At 38.3% G+C, this 18,972-nt stretch overlaps 1 protein-coding gene across 5 annotated transcripts in view; it reads left to right on the top strand.

Moving 5' to 3' along the window:
• The window catches only part of SESTD1 (SEC14 and spectrin domain containing 1), a 126,772-nt gene that overhangs the window by 31,067 nt on the left and 76,733 nt on the right, over window positions 1-18,972 (top strand). For 4 of the 5 annotated variants that reach the window (XM_055121591.1, XM_055121592.1, XM_055121593.1 and 1 more), the window contains 2 exons: window positions 10,521-10,600; window positions 12,006-12,114. In XM_055121591.1, the coding sequence (XP_054977566.1) occupies window positions 10,546-10,600; window positions 12,006-12,114 (164 nt within the window). In that variant the 5' untranslated portion in view covers window positions 10,521-10,545. Of the gene's footprint in view, window positions 1-563; window positions 606-10,520; window positions 10,601-12,005; window positions 12,115-18,972 lie in introns of all 5 variants that reach the window. The other variant, XM_055121594.1, reaches the window with a different exon arrangement.

Here is an 18,972-nt window from a genome sequence, read left to right as displayed (position 1 = left end):
CACATAGATGGCATCTGTGATTGAGCATGAGGACTCTTACCAGGCACCAAGTTGGCCTCTGCCTTGGTTTTTCTATCCTCAGAGCTCTATTTGTTATTTGTTATTGTTAATAAATAAATTTGTTATTTCTGTGCCATTTATATTTAGTATTTTTGATATGGCACCTAGAATAGAATCATGAGAATCTAGTTTCTGTTGCATAAGCCAACCCAGGCTATATTTTTACTCTAATGCCTGAATAAATTAAGATAGTTTCTCATCAACAAAATGGAAAAGTTGGAGAAGAGGGTGTCTTTGGTTCTAAGTCTGTGCTTTTATTATTTTTTTAATTTAATTTAAGTTTTTTGCTTTTTGGGTTACACCCAGCAATGCTCAGGGGTAACTCCTGGCTTTGCACTCAGGAATTACTCCTGGTGGTGCTTGGGGTACCACATGGGATGCCGGGGATTGAACCCGGGTCGGCCGCGTGCAAGGCAAACGCCCTACCCGCTGTGCTATCACTCCAGCCCCAGACTGTGCTTTTATTTTGATTTATTTATCTACTGCTTTTTTTTTTTCCCCAGTTGAGACAACAACAGTGGTTTCCAGGAGTGCAATGTTTGGAGGTAATATGTGCCACATCACACCTACCCGGCAAAGTGCTAGTAACCCATTCTCACTGTTAACAGGACTTTTCTCTCTGTTCACTTCCATCACTACCCCACTGGTAACCTTGTTTCTCTTTTCAGTTTTTAATGGCTTGTTTTCACTGGGTATGGTTTATTCCCTCTCTTTGTTTTTCATTTCTCTTATGAGTGATGTCATCTGGTATTTGTTTTTCTCCTTCTAACTTACTTTATTTAGCTTGATACCTTCCAGTCTCATCCATGTTGTAACAAAAAGGCAAGATTTCTTCTTTTTTTTGTGTGTGTGTGTGTGGCCCTAGTATTTCATTGCATGTAAATAGCACAGTTTCTTTCTTTCCCCTTTCCCTCTCCCCCTCCTGTACCCTCCTTTCCCCTTTCCTCTCTTTTTGTCCTTTGTTGTTTGAGCCATACTTGCCATCGTTCAGGGGACATGCAGTGCTGACAGTCCAACCCAGGGCTTCTGCACAGAGAGCTCACACCAGTCTAGTGGAGCTATTAGCTATTTCCCTGGCCTTAGTACATCTTCTTTATTCACTTTGTTGTCATTGGGCAGTTGGAGATAGTTTCCCTATCTTGGCTATTATAAATAGTACTGTAATCAATATGGATGTGTGTTAATCTTTTCAAATTAGCGTTTTTGTATTCTTGGGGCAGATACCAAGGATTGAAATTACTAGATTATATGCTGTTCTATTTTTAATGTTTTGAGATGTATTATACCAATTTCCAAAGATAACAAACCAGCATTTCTGTTATTTCTGTGCCACTTATGTTTGGTATTTTTGTTATGGCAGCTAGATGAGAATCCAGTTTCTGTTGCATAAGCCAACCCAGGCTATAATTTTGCTCTAGCGCCTGAATAAATTAAGACAGTTTCCCCAGCAACAAAATGGAAGAGTTAGAGAAGAGGGTGTCTTTGGTTCTGGGTCTGTGCTAGTTTACACTGTCACCTGCAGTGAGAGTTCCTTCTTTTTTCTTTCCCAATTTTATTCTATTTTTACAAAGTTGTAATAATTTATTACATTCAATGTCCCAACACCAATCCCACCACCATAACACCTTCCTACCACTATTATTTCAAATTTTCCCACCACTACCCAAGCCTGTCCCCAAAGCCGGTTCTAAATAATTTGTTTTGTATGGATTGTTATGAATAATGTGTTAAAAATGATCCCAAAAAGTTTCCTTAGAGGAAAATGTGTGAAGATTGTTGTATCTCACCCTAGAGCTATGTAGCCCTTGTATACGAGATTACTAACATGTTGTTAGCTTTGTGTGATAATATTTATTCATTTATTTTTGGATCGAGATTGATTCCCTTCTACCTTAACCCCATCAAATGTGGTGTACTACTCTCGGTACATCAGTGGAGTAAGTAGGGTGATACATCTGGAGGTGACTTTGGGGGTCCAGAAGCATCTCTGCAGCTTGTGGCTATCGTCTGAGATTTATTTGTTAGTCTCTGGGCCATGGCCGTTAATGAGTTTATATGGTGCCCTATTTTCTTATAGGCCATTCTTACTGGTGTATGGTGATAACATTTTAATTTGCATTTCACTGATGATCAGTGATGATGAACACTTCTTTATCTGCCTCTTTGCCTTCTGTGTGTCTATTCAGCTTTCTCCCCACTTACTGATGGTGTTTGATTTTTGTTGTTTGCTCAGGGTGAGGCGGGTTGTGGACCCGGGAGGTGGGGCTTACCATGTGGTACAGGGTTCTAGCCTTGGTCTCCTCCATGCAAAGTATGCAACTTACTTATCCTCTTGAGCTCTCTTCAGTCCCAACACTGATTTCTCAGTTGTTACTTTCTGTACCACTGTATGCAAATTATTTATCTTCTCTTTGACTCAGTTTTCTCCTCAGAAAAGTGGAATCATTAATACAGTTGTACATAGCTCCAAGGATGAAATACTATTCTTGGATCATAATGAAATTCCAGGAAGTGTTAAGTGACTTGTAGTAAAACTGTGATCTTTTCAGTGTGCTGTACTCAAAAAGCATTAGTATACAGTAGTAATAAACCAGTAATGGGTGAGGGAAGGAACATTTTGTGACAAATTATATATGACATTTATTGAATTTTACTATCTGTAAGTATACTGAACATCTTATATAGTTCCATTTATGCAATCCTGTCCTGTCACAGAGTTATGTTTAGTGATTATGCAGTAAAGGCAATAAAAGGAATGGCCCAAAGTGAGCTAATAAATGAACCACACCCTGGATTCAAGGCTTTTCTGTTGCACTAAAACTGGGAGATCAGCTCTTTGGAACTGAATCCTGTGTCCTTGAGGCCATCCGTGGTAGTGGGAGGGGGAGATTTTTTTGGCTTGGTGCAATAGTATTGCAAACAGTCCTATGAGGAATAAAAGGAGTGACTGTTCTCTGAATAGTTTTCTCTGTGTCTTGTATTACATTGTTCTCTTTGGTAGTAAAATGACATTTTGATTACTGATTAAGTTAAGGATTTGTAGTATTTTCAGTATTATTATTTTGGTTTTACCTAAGAAACATTATAATTTATATTGGTTAAAAAATAGAATTTTAAGTTGAATGTGAAAATAATTCATATGTTTCTGCCTAGGTGGTGGTAAATTATTTCCACTGTGTTTAAGGCCCATGCTTTAACTCCTGTACTATCTTGCTGCCCCAGTAAATAAATTGTATGTATTGTATGTTTTGGAGGACTGGAGCAATAGCTCAGTGTGTAGGGCATTTGCCTTGCACGCGGCTGACTCAGGTTCGATTTCTCTGTCCCTCTCGGAGAGACACTAGCAAGCTACCGAGAGTGTCCCGCCTGCACGGGCAGAGCCTGGCAAGCTACCCGTGGCATATTCGGTATTCCAAACATAGTAACAAGTCTCATAATGGAGACGTTACTGGTGCCCGCTCCAGCAAAATCGATGGAACAGTGGGATGACAGTGCTATAGTATGTATTGGGCATGTACATGCTGTGCTGGGATTTGAGACTTGTACCTTTGATCTCTGAATTATTGTTCTGGCCCTTTTATATGACTTTTCATTATTCCCCCATTGTGGTATTTGTTATCTATCAGATAATGTTTGCATTATATGTATATTTTTTAAAAAAACATGTTAAAATGTTAATTGTTATCTGTATGCTTTCTCATTCTAACTGAAGTACTTGTAGATGCATGGTATTAAATTTATAAATAATTGGTTGTCACTGTCACTGTCATCCCGTTGCTTATCGATTTGCTGGAGTGGGCACCAGTAACGTCTCCATTGTAAGACTTCTTGTTACTGTTTTTGGCGTATGGAATACACCATGGGTAGCTTGCCAGGCTCTGCCGTGTGGGCGAGATACTCTCAGTAGCTTGTCGGGCTCTCTGAGAGGGCGAAGGAATCGAACTCAGGTTGGCTGCATGCAAGGCAAATGCCCTACCACTGTGCTATCGCTCCAAAAATTAATTTACAAGGTAATTAATTTGAAAATACGAAGCAGATAATTCCGGTAAAGCCTTGTTTAAATCTGTTAGGCGATTCTATGTCTAAAACATAGACCTTCGTCTGTGATCACTTGCAGAAGGCATGTGTGTCTTTCTTTGTCAGTGAGAAAAAGAAATGGCTCCTTTCTAGGTTAGAGATCAGGAGAGAAGTGGCTTGGTGTTGCCCCAGAGACATTGTGAGATGAGGACAGTTGATACTGGGCCCAGCTTCTGGAATGATGGTGGAGAGACACCGGCATTTGTGTTATTCCAGAGACACTGGCAGTTGTATTATTCCAGGTGGGCCCAGCTGCCCCCAGACTAGATCTCTAGAACCTTAGTGGGATGGGTGCAGAGCCAGTCCCCATTCTGCCAAAGGCCCAGAGCTCCAACCATCCATATCTGACTCTTGTCATTGCCAGAGAAATGACCCAAATTCATATATGCAGCTGCATAACATGGAGCAAAAAATACTCCAAAATTGACAGATTGACAGCCAGGTAGAAGCATATAAAATTCAGATAGATAAGAACATTTTGAATTTCCTTATCTGTTTGAAGCTTGGAGGTTGTAGTGACCAAGAGTTTGGTATAATAGATTGGGAGAGGAAAACCCAAAGGGGCTGAGTTCCCTCTGCTTCTGACTTTGTAGGTGGCAGGGTAATTTCTGTAGAAAGGAGAGGTGATGTAGGGTAGAACTGTAGCACTGTTGCACTGTCATCTCATTGTTCATCGATTTGCTCCAGTGAGCACCAGTTAATGCCCCCATTGTGAGACTTGCTGTTGCTGTTTTGGGCACATTGAATACACCACGGGTAGCTTGCCAGGCTCTGCCGTGCAGGCGGGATACTCTTGGTAGCTTGCTGGGCTCTCTGAGAGGGATGGAGGAATCGAACCCGGGTCAACCGTGTGCAAGGCAAATGCCCTACCCATTGTGCTATCACTCCAGTCCTCATGTAGAGGTAGTTGCTTATATTGTCAATTTTGTAAAGGGTTTTCAAAGATTTTTTCTAATGAGTATCCAGTAGCTATTTTATTAGTTGGTGAATAGTGGGATGACAGTATCATTGGCAAAAATTTTTAATTGTTAAAGCTTAAAGGCAGTATAGGGCATTAAATGCCCTGCTGACCTCAATAGAGAATTCTCCTAAGGTAGAGGATATTTTGTTAGGGATCTCAAAACCTTTCTTTTGGGGGTAGGAGGCACACTTCGTAATACTCAGGGGTTACTGCTGGGTCTATACTGAGGAATCTTGGTAGTACTCTGGGGTTGGAGGGGCACCAGGTGGGATGACAGAGATTAAACACAGGTCAGCACAGGCAAGGCAAGCTCCCTACATGCTGTGCTATCGCTTCAGCCCTGGAAACTCAGTTTCCTTATCTTTCTTGTTTTTCATTCTGCTTTCCTCATCAAATGTATTGGATCCTACATAGAAATAGTTTGTGCATGGTAATATTTTAACCTTTTGTTTTCAGTTAGATCTCTTTTGTGCTGAAAGTTATTGTTTTCTCCTTTTCATTTAAAGTCCATTCAAAAATAAATGTTGGTCTGTCATTTAGAATTGTCAGAAATTGTTATGTAACCAGATTAACAATTATGCTCTGGTGCAGCAATAACCAAAAAAGCACATAAAAGTTCAGTACTTGATCTGCTTTATATATGTTAATTGATAAAACTCAGGTGGTGCTAAGTGCCTGTTTGTGTGATTGTTTTAGGTCTCTGAGGTGCTGCTTTTGGTACTTCATAAGAACTACTGGAGGTATTTCTAATCTGAATTTAAGGAAATTAGTGTTTTTTTTTCTGAAAATTGACACTAAGAAATTTACATTCTGCTTTTGTTCATTGCTATTATAAATCAATATAATGTCGATTTATCAGAAATGATTTAGTTAGCCTTAGGCTATCCTAATGTATTTTCAGTGGTTTAAAACATGCTCTCTAAATCCTCTAACTGAATTTTCCAAACTGGCTGATTTAGATTTAAAGAGAGAGGAGTTCCAGTGTACCCATTCATATCGCCAATTACAGTCTCTTGTGAGGTGTAATTTGTCCGGTCTTGATTAAAAGGCTGGCAATTCTCCTTTCCCGCTGCTCAGCACATTCTCTGCTGCCCTCTAATGGCTGCCCATAGGTAGTACCCACTGGTGTCTGTCCACCACTGTCACTCACCTGCTTTTCTCTCAGTTGCTGGAGTAGGGGAAGGCTGACCTGGTAGGTGAAAGTTAGCAAGGTAGAGAAGTTACTTTGGAGGAAAAGTCATGCATGTGTTAATCCTATGATTGGACCACAAGGTATTGGTGTTTGAGTATTTGTGATAATGTTAGAATTCCTAGGGTAAGTGTATTCCTTTACTGTTTTACCATATACAGGCTCATTTATTTATCCATTGATCAAATGGTTTTTGACTGCAAGTTATGTTTATTGAATGAATTAATGAATACAAAGATAAATCACAGTATCTGCTCTGGGGGTGGGGGAAGGGGTGGGGATGAACAAGCTGCCAATTTAACTTGGTTACCTTGATTGCCCTCTTTTAATTCTTCCGTATATTAGTAAAGATGGGGAAAATGTTCAAAGTAGAAAATGGTTATAAATACTAGTTAAGTCTGATATTACAATATTTCTCCCCAGGAACTTCATCCTTAGCTATCAGAAGGTCTGGTGGTTTTTTTTTTTTTTTGGTAGGATTTACCTGACACCTAGGAATAATGATATACTTTGGCACTGTCTTTTGTCTTGTTATAGGTGCACAAATTTTCTTATATATGCCAATCTCTAAGGTACCTCATCTATTATGAATTCTTGCTATCTACCTCCTTTAAATTGATTAGAATGTGACTTAAAGTAATTAATGTTTTAAATGACCATATATAACTTGTGACATCTTGTTAAATATGCAGTGAATTTTTGTACTGCTTTCATTCTTTAATCTTGACTCATCAGGTTTTATTGACAATATATTTTCCCTCCTTTTATTCTTTTTTTTTCCCTCTGGGGTCACACCCAGCGATACACAGGGGTTACTCCAGGCTCATGCAACTCAGGAATTACTCTTGGCGGTGTTCGGGGGACCATATTTGATCCTGGGAATCGAACCTGGGTCGACTGCATATAAGCTAAATGCCCTACCCGCTGTGCTCTCGCTCCAGCCCCTTCTCTTTAATTCTTATTTAGGAAAAAGTCCTTCATTGACTTCATATAGATTCTATATATCCCATTGGGGAAGAACATGAGGGGCCGGAGTGATAGAACAGTGGGTAAGACATTTGCCTTGCACATACCTTTGTTTCCTGGCATCCCATATGATCCCCGAGTACAAACAGGAGTACCCCAAGCATTGCCCAGTGTGCCCCCCCAACTTTTTTAAAAAGAAAAGGAAGACAAAGGATAATTTGATCGTGACCCACTTACCTAAATATTTATGGTTTTGTACCTTTAAAAAAATGTTAATCACTCTCATTCTGTTCTTGGGAGAAAAAAAGATTTTTTAAAATAAAAGGAAGTTTAATATTTTGCTGTATTGAGGTGATTCTATATAGTAATGGAAGGATTGGGTGAAACATCTGCTTTCCAGGAGACAGTGATTTTTATGTACAGTTGCTTCTGTATACCATAGTTTGCAAGTTAATGCAGGCTAGAGACTGAAATCCTGTCCCTTTTCACTTTAAATATGTGGAGAATACCATGGAGAAAAAATTGGTATTTCTTGGTTTAAAATAAATAACTGACTTGTAGCTGGTATAATACAGCTATTATTTCAGGGGTCACCTGCAACTATCGTTTCCTTTCCTCGTGGATCTTAGGAATTCCAGATGTTCTTTTCAGTCCTGGTTAATCGGATTCGTTTATAGTAAGACTTAAAACCTTGATGTATTGAAGTATTCATTCAGAATAAGTGGCAGCAAATTAAAAGAAGAAGTGTTAAATGATTGCAGATAGAATCTAACAAGCTCTTAATTGCAATTTTGCTTCCTACGTAAATTTTCTCCACCGAGTAAAAGAGAAGTCTACATGAGCTAACCTTGGCAGAGTGCAGTTTATTGGTTGGATGATTTATAACTCATAGAATTTATGAAAAAGAGAGGAACAGTCTTTAGAAAATTGGAAGGAACCAAAAACAACTGAGAATTTGTGCTCATATCATAGGAAAGGGCCAACTGAAAAGCTGCTTTATGTATGCAGCCCCTTGACAGTATAGATTTGTTGCTCTTGCTCATAGCTTTCATGGGCTCTATGAAGTCAAATCTGTGTTTATAATCTTACTGTTTTGTGACCCTTTCACTGATATTATCAGCATTCCTTTGGATGATGCAAAGCAGTAGTGAGCAAAAGTGCTGGCATTTTAGTGTAGAGGGTAGAAGGAGACTATATAATTTTTATTTCACTATAGTCTAGAGCTCTGTTGTATTTAGTTGGACATATATCACTGGATATTTTCAGAGCTGTTTTACTGCTAATCTGATTGTGTGGTGTGAGAACATTGTTACTTGAAATATTTTTTGGGGCTAAGAATCATAATTTCTCCACTTACTAGTTGAGATATTGAACAACATTCAACATCTCTGAACTTCAGTTAACATGTTAGTAAAATGGTTATTATACTAGCATTTCCCTTATGGAAAATTGGGAAATTATAAATACTTTAATATGCTTTATAAAAATTTAACTTGACAATATTTTTTTGAAGACAGGTAGGGATAGCGGTGGTTTTGTACACACAAAAACTGCACATAACATACTTGCTTAATTAACCAATATGTGACGAATATCAAACTACTGTTTTCTTAATATTTGATAAATTTTAAGACTACATTTTATTTTTCAGAGCTGCACTGTGACTTGAATTTTTGGCTCCAGCTGTTGGAGCACAGTGCCAGAAATAGGATTAGTTCTTAGAGTTTGCTGAATAACTAATACACTTTTATGTAGTCACATTGCTGCTCATGAAAATTATTTTCCAGAGAATTTGTAATCACTGGGTGTAATCTTACAGCGTACCCCAGGGAACTGCCTGTGTCCTGTGATGGTGGGTGGGGCAGGGGAGGAAGAGATAAATGTGATGGACAACGCCTTCTCAGTCATGAAACCATGAGAGATAGATAATGTAGATGGGTCACTGATTTTCTTCCTTCCTTTCTTTCTTCCTTCCTTCCTTTCTTTCTTTCTTTCTTTCTTTCTTTCTTTCTTTCTTTCTTTCTTTCTTTCTTTCTTTCTTTCTTTCTTTCTTTCTTTCTCTCTTTCTTTCTCTCTTTCCTTCTTTCTTTCTTTCTTTCTTTCTCTCTTTCTTTCTCTCTTTCCTTCTCTCTTTCCTTCTTTCTTTCTTTCTTTCTTTCTTTCTTTCTTTCTTTCTTTCTTTCTTTCTTTCTTTCTTTCTTTCTTTCTTTCTTTCTTTCTTTCTTTCTTTCTTTTTAATTTAGTTTTAAAAAACTATTTAAAGTTCAGTTTTGATGATGGTATACTAGACTGGGTAACCCAACTAACCTCCAATGCCTGCTATGCTGATCCCCTTTCAAGGGAAGTTATTTTTAGCTGTCACTGTAGGAGTAAGTCTTAGCCCTTAACCCTTAAACTATAGAAAACTAAGCCAAGAAAACTAAAGTAAAACTAAATCAAGTCATCACATAATGATTTGATCGAAAAGGATCAACTTGACTGATCAGATTTTTCCCTGGATCACCACTCCCCGTGATCGCTGAGCACAGACAGAACCAAGAGGTAGCTCTGACCACCACAGGGTATGCCTCTTCACCCACAAAAAGTTTGGGGGTAACATTAGAAACAGTGTTATCAGGAAATATCTTGAGATAAACAGTAGGGTAAAAGCGTTTATTCAAAATGTCAGTAGTGCACACTTGTGGAATATAAAGTAACAGAATGGGAGACTAACACCCAAGAGTAGTGGAATAAGTACCAGGAGGATTACTCCACAGCTTGGAAGCTGGCCTTACATGCTGGGGCAAAAGGCAGCTCAGAGAAGGGACCACCAAGCAAAGGGCGCTAGGCAGGCCCACTAGGGATGGGAGATACGGGCTGAAAATAGACTATAGACTGAACATGATGCCTACTTAATACCTCTGTAACAAACCACAACACCCAAAAGGAGAGAGAGAGCAAAAGGGAATGCCCTGCCACAGAGGCGGGGTGGGGTGAAGGGGACAGGGTGGGGGTGGTAGGAGGGATGCTGGGACCATTGGTGGTGGAAAATCGGCACTGGTGGAGGGATGGGTACTTGATCATTGTATGACTGAAACACAAGCATGAAAATTTGTAAGTCTGTAAATTTATCTCACGGTGACTCACTAATAAAAAATTAAATTAAATTAAATTAAAAAACCAAAATGTTAGTAGTGCTAAGATAAAGAAAAGGGGGAAGTACTGTAAGTTTTTTTTCACTGATGAACTGCTATCTTGTAGTTGACATTTAACGTTCTGTCTTTTCAGAAGTGAGGAAGTTTTCCGGTGTAAGATGGAGGCCTCGGTTATATTACCCATTCTAAAGAAAAAACTAGCCTTCCTTTCAGGTATGTTTTCTTCTTGAAACTGGAAGTATTTGATAAGTAAACTAATGCATTTTATTGTTTCACAAAGATTTTAGTTTTATATGTTTTTCTAAGACATTGTTTTAATCAAAATGCATTGATTTTTGAACTGACCCTGTCTCTGTTGGTAATTGGCAGATGAGTTTTTTTTGCTTTCTAATTTGATGAAAATTACATATGCATAATAGATGCTTCAATGTCTTATTTATTACACAGAATTGCAATAATTTATATAGTTTAAGGATAGTTGACCAACCAGCATCCAAACAATTATTTCTGCAGCACAGAATAATTAGTTTTGATGATAACTCTGTGTTTTGGATTTGTTCTTCCATCTTCCTGTAAGAAAGCTTTAGTACACTGGAGGTGTTATGAAATATGTTACATGATTTTCACTTTTAACCATTTACGCATAATTATACAGGCTTGAATTTATCTTTGGTAGCAATCCAAAATCTATATTACCTAAGCAGCTTCAAAGAGAACACATATTTTACTAGTGGTCATAGTAATTTTGTAAAATATTTGGTCATTTACATATGCTTTGTTTTATGAAGGTACTGTGACATATGTATTTAAGGTTACCTTAACATTATTATGTTGCATATTTCTAAAACAAGTATTAATGTTTATGGCAAACTGATGAAGACTGAACCTCCGTGAAATGTATTTTTCACTACCGGGCTATTAGACTTCCATGTCTATGCACAGTTTTTGCACAGTCTTTGCACAGCCTCTGCCAGTCTGGGCTTTCTCTCTCTTCCCTCATCAGCAAAGTGTGCTTTCCTGACTTTTTGTGAGCTAACTCGGGTCATTCCTCATCCTAAAACACTCGTTTACTTAGTTTATAAATTCTACTTGTTTTTCTGCAGTCTTGACTATCCTTTGAAACTTTTTACATTTATTATAGCTTATTTTTTTTATGATTTCCAGTTCCCCGTGTTTTACTTTTACTATTTTATAGAGCACTTTAGAAAACAGTAACATATCATCATGTCTTACTTTAAGCATTTCTTCAGAGGTTGATTGGAAATTTATTTTATTTTACTTATTATGCTAGGCACACAGCAGATACTGATGAGTTGTTTATATTGAGACATACTAAATTAAAAAAAATTAAATTATAATTGCAATTTTTTTTTAGTGAAGGAAGATTCTAAGGGTAAATGTTTTACCTTTATTTTTCTAAATTTTCCATAATCTTACTATACTACTATAAACAGTTACAATATGACAATATGTAAAATAAACAGTCATTAGGCAGGTTTTCTTTTCAAATTTATGTCTTAAACTTGTGATTGTTTTAGTAACATTGGAGCCAAATATTGTTCTTTTGTTGCTTTGATATCTATTGCATAGTAGATTTTCATATATTTTTCTTTAATAGGAGGAAAGGACAGACGAAGTGGCCTCATTCTGACAATTCCTTTATGCCTTGAACAGACAAATATGGATGAGCTAAGTGTCACTTTAGACTACCTACTCAGCATTCCAAGGTGACTCCAAAGGTGTCTTTTCTTATATCTCAATGTTTCATTCATATACTAGTGATTCTTGCTATTGTTAAAGTCATATATTTTCTGCTTTTATTAATTGGGCTGGAGCGATAGCACAGTGGTAGGGCATTCGCCTTGCATGCGCCTGACCCGTGTTCGATTCCTCCACCCATCTCAGAGAGCCTGGCAAGCTACCACATATCGCACCTGCATGGCAGAGCCTGGCAAGCTACCCGTGGTGTATTCTATATGCCCAAAACAGTAACAATAAGTCTCACAATCAGACGTTACTGGTGCCCGTTCGAGCAAATCGATGAGCAACGGGATTAACAGAACTGAATTTTGAAAGCATTACTTAAATAACTTTGTTATATCAGATAGATAAAACAAAAGCTTATTGTTTGCTCTTGATGTGCTGGATAATATGATAGTGTTCCATAATGTGTGTACTGTCGACATTTAAAAAAAAATATTGAGCACCTATATACCATGAAAACTTGTAGAAGTGAATTTAGAAGAAAGTGGCTTTTGTTTAGAAAGCTTTTTCACTATAGGTTTATATACATCCATAGGTTGTAATATAGAGTGAAGGCCAGAAGAGTTAAAAATAATTCTTATTTAGAATAAATAAAGGTGCTGAAGCATTGGTATAGTGGGTAAGGGACTTGCTTTGCATGCAGCCAACCCAGGTTTGATCCCTAGCATTCCATATGATCCCCCAAGCCTGCTAGAACTAAATCTTGAGGACCATTGGGGTGTGACCAAAAACCAGAAAAAAAAAGTTAAAGCAAGTCATTCTTTGAATCCATTATTGGTTTTTTGTATTCGGGAGAAATAATAGGTTATTTTATTTTAAACTACCTTTGGAATTAGGTTGAAATTATTTCCAACAACATTTCCCCCCTGATTTTCCATATCAGAAAAGCTGAGTATTATTTTCTAGTTCCACTAGTATTATTTCAGCTCTATAAAGAAGTGAAAATGCATGTGTTTAATCAATAGCATCAAGAACCAAGGCTTTGATGTCATACACACTGTGTATGTGCTGCCAGAGGTGTAATAGGAACACCTATTTCTTACTTAAAAAAGCAATTTAGTTACCTTGAGTTACAAATCTTCATGATTGGGTTTCAGGAATATAATGTTTCAACATCCATACCTTAATTAGTGTCCACTTCTGTCTACCAATGCTCCTCCCAATTTCCATTTGCCTCCCACCCATCAGTCTCTGTATTTTACATATGTATGTATATATATATATATATATGTATGTATATGTGTATATATGGTATGGTATGTGTGTGGCATGTTTCCCACTGAATACCAGTCCTCATGTTCTTTGTTTCCGTTGTCTTTGGGTATTTGTTGAGGAATGCCTATTTCTAAAATTGGTCTGTCATTTGGTGATTCCACTGCTCAGTAATTTAAATTTTTACTTTTTAAGTGTTAGCGAAATAGGTCTTTCATTCATAACTTTCGAAGTTTTCACTCCTCTAGAAAGGACAATTAGGAGACTTCACAGTCTGATATACTAGTTTTGAATGGCCTTGTTAATTCTTTGATCCACTGATAGCTAATTGGAGTTACTCATCATTCTGAAAAAGCAGGAAACATTATTCGTGGTTGTATAGATGTTAAGTGTGTCAGGGGTCACTCTGGACAAGAACTGAGCACTGAAAGGTGATAAAGGTATATGCAGGATAACCTTTCATCATCTCTATTGCAAGTCATAATCCGAATATGGAAGGAGAGAGAGAGAGAGAAAGAGAAAGAGAGAGAGAGAGAGAGAGAGAGAGAGAGAGAGAGAGAGAGAGAGAGAGAGAGAGAGAGAGAAGAAAAGTGCCTTCCATAGGAGGTGGGGGTGTGTATATGAGGTGGCAAATGTACTCTAGGGACATTGGTGATGGTAAATGTACAATGGTGAAGATACAGGTGTTGGAACATTATATGAGTGAAGCCCAATCATGAACAACTTTGTATCTGAATCTCACAGTGATTCAATTTTAAAAATAAATTTTCAGAAAAACAAAGAAACTAAAAATAGAAGTTTCAGGAAACTTGGAGACAATCTGAACCAAACTACCTTATATTATAATTGAGACTCAGTGTTATTTACTTATGATCATATGACTAGTTAGGTGTTGAGCGAGGACTGGAATCTATAATTTCTGCCGCCAATTAAGAACTTTTCATGCTCTGGAGTACAGTGTGCTTGCATCTTAGGTAAAAAGAGGTTCTGGAGTTGGAATATAATGTGAATTACTTGTAGAATTCCCTTAAAACTGCCTAAGGAAGGATTAAAAATTCACACAAATTTTCCATGAAAATGATGTCTTCCTCTAACATTGGAATATGTCACTGAGACTGAGCTTCAGAAGACACAGTTGGTTTGTGCTAGGTTATAAGAGAATATTTGGGCCAGAGAGTGCAGTGGTTAAGGTGTTTGCACATGCCTGACTCCAGTTTGATCCCTGGCACCCGTGATGTAGTCTCCAAACCTCACTAGGTATCAGCCCTGAGTACAGAGCTATGAGCTAAGCCCTGAGCACTACTGGTTATGGCCTCCAAAACAAAATTTTAAAAAGAACCTGCATATTTGTGTATGCTAGCAGCTCTTAGGAATGCTCTCACCGTAAGAGGATGGGGACCAGCATGTTCACTCAAGTCTTGTCTGCACATCTGGGTTATGCAACAGGAAGTAGGGAGGGTAGAGTAGGTTTCAGAATTGCCTGCACTATTAGAATTATCTTTCTTAACCTTCCCTCTCCCTTGCTTTTTCTTTCTTCCTCTTTCTCTTCCTGTTTCCTTTTGCTCTTACTTCCTGTGTCTTCCTCATTACCTCCCTCTATCTGTCTCACTTCCTCTTTCTTTTCTTTTCTCTGGGGGAAGGTGTGTTTTGGCCATATCTGGTGTAGTTCAGGGGCTTGTTTTGGCTCTGTGCTCAGGAGACCGCTTGTGATGTCTGTAATCAAACTGGAGTCTGCCACAGGGAAGACCACTTTACTCACGATACTCTTTCTGCCACCAATCTCTTTTCCTTCCTCTTATTTCTTCTCTTTCCCCTCTCTTTCTCTCCCTTCCCCTCTCATTCTCATACCGAGAAATCTTCAGTGTTTCTAAAAGTGGGTGATTGGTACCCATCCCCTTGGGGAATCCTGGATGCTGGTGGCAGTCTTGGGATAATGAGGAGGGGGACCCTGTCTTCTTGTTTGCTTTAATAAGGTAGAGTTGTGGCAGGGGAAAAGGGGGTGCTAAATGCTTTTATTTTCCCTAAAAAGGGAGTAGTAGGCCAGACAAATTTGGGGACCTCAGTTACAATAATGTAGCTCTAGTGTAAATTATGAATCATGTTTTGTTTATCTACACATTGCCAACTGGGAGAGAAGCTTTCAGTTGAAGCAAGATGAAAGAGCTCGTTCTAACAAGGCAAAATAGATAACTGGGCGCTTCCTTTTTGATCACTGTTTTGCTGACTCTGGAATGTCTCAAATATTTGTGAAAATGGAATTCGTTAGCCTCCTTTCTTAACTTTCTCAGATCAGCCTCCGTGACTGACTCTGACATTTAAAATGTAGGTGTCAGCTCTGTCAGTGCCTGCCACTTCATTAGGGAGCTGCAGTGTTTTTCAACTCTTCATTACGGGAGAGCAGTTTACTTCCTGCAGTCTCAAGAATGGATTTGTCCTCTTCAGGATGCCCTCTATTCAAAACTGCTTTTACCTGGAGATCCCCTTTAACATTTCACTATGAAAAATTTGAAAGCAAAACAAAAGGTAAAAGAGTTGGAAACAGTTCTCTGCCCCAACCAACGTTGCATTTTATCACATCTATTCATTTATCTACTTCCTCTTTACACTTAAGAATAGTTTTTTAGTTTTGTTTTTATTTTGTCTTTTTTTTGTGGGGGTGTGGGGTGAACATACCTAATGGTGATTTGGCGAAGGTCACTGCATGTGGTGTCAGGAATTGAACTAGTCTTCCACAGGCCCACAATCATCCTAACCCATGTATATTATCTTTCCGGCCCCACCCAGAACTGTCTTTAAATTTACCTATTGGGCTCACTATAGCTGTGTATGGTACTAGGATACCATTGTGATACTGGGGAATGAACAAGGATTAGCCACATGCAAAGCAAGTGCTTTAATCCCTGTACTATCTCTCTGGCCCCTAGATATATATTTGAAGTTGAAAATGAGGACATTTCCTGATAATTTTTTTCTTTCAGTGTTTGGGCCATACCCTATAATGCTCAGGGAGGGGACCATGTGGTGCCAAACTTTGAACCTAAACTGAGGAGTTCTACATGTAGCACTTACCTTGTGCCCCTAGCCTGATGACTCTTTTTCTCATAGGTTAATGTAGGTTTCACATTGGTTCTTAAGGATAGGGCAAAGAAAGCATGGAGTCATGTTAGCCATGTCTGATCACTGAGTTTGTTTAGGGACTCCCAATGTCCAGTTCTCTCTAGAGTTCAATACTAACCAGTTTTGTTAACATTTTATAAATTTATTTATCTGCTTATTTATTTAATTTAGTCAGCATAAAATTACAAAGTTATGCACGCTTGGGTTTCAGGCATACCGTGTTTCAACACCAATCCCTTCACCAGTGGGCCCCTCCCGATCCCAATCCATTTGCTTCCCACCCTGCTTTTTCAAGAGGCAATTTGTTTTCAATACATTTTTGCATGTGGTTTACAGTACTGCTGCTGATAGGCTTTCAAATGGTAACACTTGACCATCTTTCAGCATTACCTCTTCCTCTCTTTTGAATGCTTCCCTTCACTGTAGATGTTCCCCCCTCCCTGTCCTTTTCCCCAGCGCCCTCAAGTAGCATGTTTCCCACTGAATACCAGTTTTCATGTGTTCTTTGTTTTCATTGCCTTTGGTATTTGTTATTCCCCCATTATGATTCTTTATATCCTGCATTTGAGAGAGATCATTCTGTGTTGCTCTCTCTCCTTCTGACTAACTTCACTCAGCATATTACTCTCTAGGTCCTTCCACGTAGCAGCAAATTTCATGACTTTTGTCTTATGGCTGAGTAATATCCCACTCTATGTTTCTACCATGGACTGGAGCAATAGCACAGAGAGTAAGGCGTTTCCTTCCATGCAGCTGACCCAGATTCGATTCCTCTGTCCCTCTCAGAGAGCCTGGCAAGCTACCAAGAATATTCCACCCGCATGGGAGAGGATGGCAAGCTACCCGTGGCGTATTCGATATGCCAAAAACAGTAACAACAAGTCTCACAATGGAGACATTACTGATGCCCACTCGAGCAAATCAATGAACAACAGGATGACAGTGCTACAGTGCTGTGTTTATACCATAGTTTCTTTATCCAGTCATCTGTTCGTGGACACTTGGGTTGTTTCCAGATTTGGCTATTGTGGATAGCAGGGAACATAAGGGTACAAATGTCTTTTCTCCATTTTATTTTTTGGGGAACTTTTGGTATATTCTGAGACTTGGAGTTGCTGGGTCACTGGAAGCTCAATTCTTAAATTTCTTAGTAATATCCATATTGCTTTCCAGAAGGGTTAGACCAGTTGACTTTCCCATCAGCAGTGAATGAGAATCCCTTTCTCTCTGCAGCCACTCCAACACAAGTTATTCTTGTTCTTTTTGATGTGTGCCAGTCTCTTCTCTGTGATATGAGGTTATATCTCACTGTTGTTTTGATTTACATTTCCCTAATGATTTATGATGCAGAACATTTTTTCATATGCCTTTTAAACATTTATATTTCTTTTTTTTTTTTTTTTTTTTTTTTGCTTTTTGGGTCCCACCTGGTGATGCACAGGGGTCACTCCTGGCTCATGCACTCAGGAATTACTCCTGGCGGTGCTCAGGGGACCATATGGGATGCTGGGAATCGAACCCGGGTCGACCGTGTGCAAGGCAAACGCCCTACCCGCTGTGCTATCGCTCCAGCCCCAACATTTATATTTCTTTTTTGAGGAAGTGTCTATTCATCTCTTCTTCCATAGTTTGATGGGGTTGAATGTATTTTTCTTGTAAAGTTCTACCAGTGCCTTATATATCTTTGATATTAACTCTTTATCAGATAAGTGTTGGATAAATAATTTTTTTCCATCTGGTAGTTATCTTTTTTCCTGGTCATTATTTCCTTTGAGGAACAGAAAATTTTTTAATATAGTCACATTTATTTATCTTTGCTTCCACTTGCTTGGTCAGTGATTCCTCTTCATCTTTGAAGATGTCTTTAACTTCGGTGTCATAGAGAGTTTTGCCTATGCTTTCCTCTACGTACCTGAAGGACTCAGTTCTGATATTAAGGTCACTAAAGGGCTATTTCCTAAAGAGTTAGTCATACTCATTAATAAAGGACAATGAAGAGAAATTTTGGTCAGCCTGAGTGTTAACATTAAGGAGAGGTAAAAGAAAATGGTGGACTTTTTTTTTTGTCTTCCTAGTTAATGCTATGCATTTTATACTTAATAGAAGGATTAAAAATTATGAGCTTATTTTGTAATACAGAATTAAATTCAAGATTTTCTTATAGAGGTAGATGCAAGAAAAATTAAATATGCTGCAAGACTTTTCATTAAGGAAAATAAATGATGTCAGAAAGAAAGTACAGGGGTAAAGCTATTTATTGCCTGCATACAGTGATTCTGGTTTGATATACAGCACCGCATGTATTCTGTGAGCACCTCCAGGAATGATTCCTGAGCACAGAAATAGGGTAAGTCCTGAGCACAGCCATGAATGGCCCAAAAAGTAAAACATAAATACTGATATTATCAATAATCAAAATCTCACAAGTAGATCTTTATTTCATATAATTTTACCATTTCAAAATGTGCACAGAATAAAATATATATGACATG

The sequence above is a fragment of the Sorex araneus genome, chromosome X (assembly GCF_027595985.1).
Source record: "Sorex araneus isolate mSorAra2 chromosome X, mSorAra2.pri, whole genome shotgun sequence".
In the NCBI taxonomy this organism is placed as follows: Eukaryota; Metazoa; Chordata; class Mammalia; order Eulipotyphla; family Soricidae; genus Sorex; species Sorex araneus.
The sequence above is the reverse complement of the archived record's forward strand: the minus strand, read 5'-3'. Positions and strand labels throughout refer to the sequence as shown.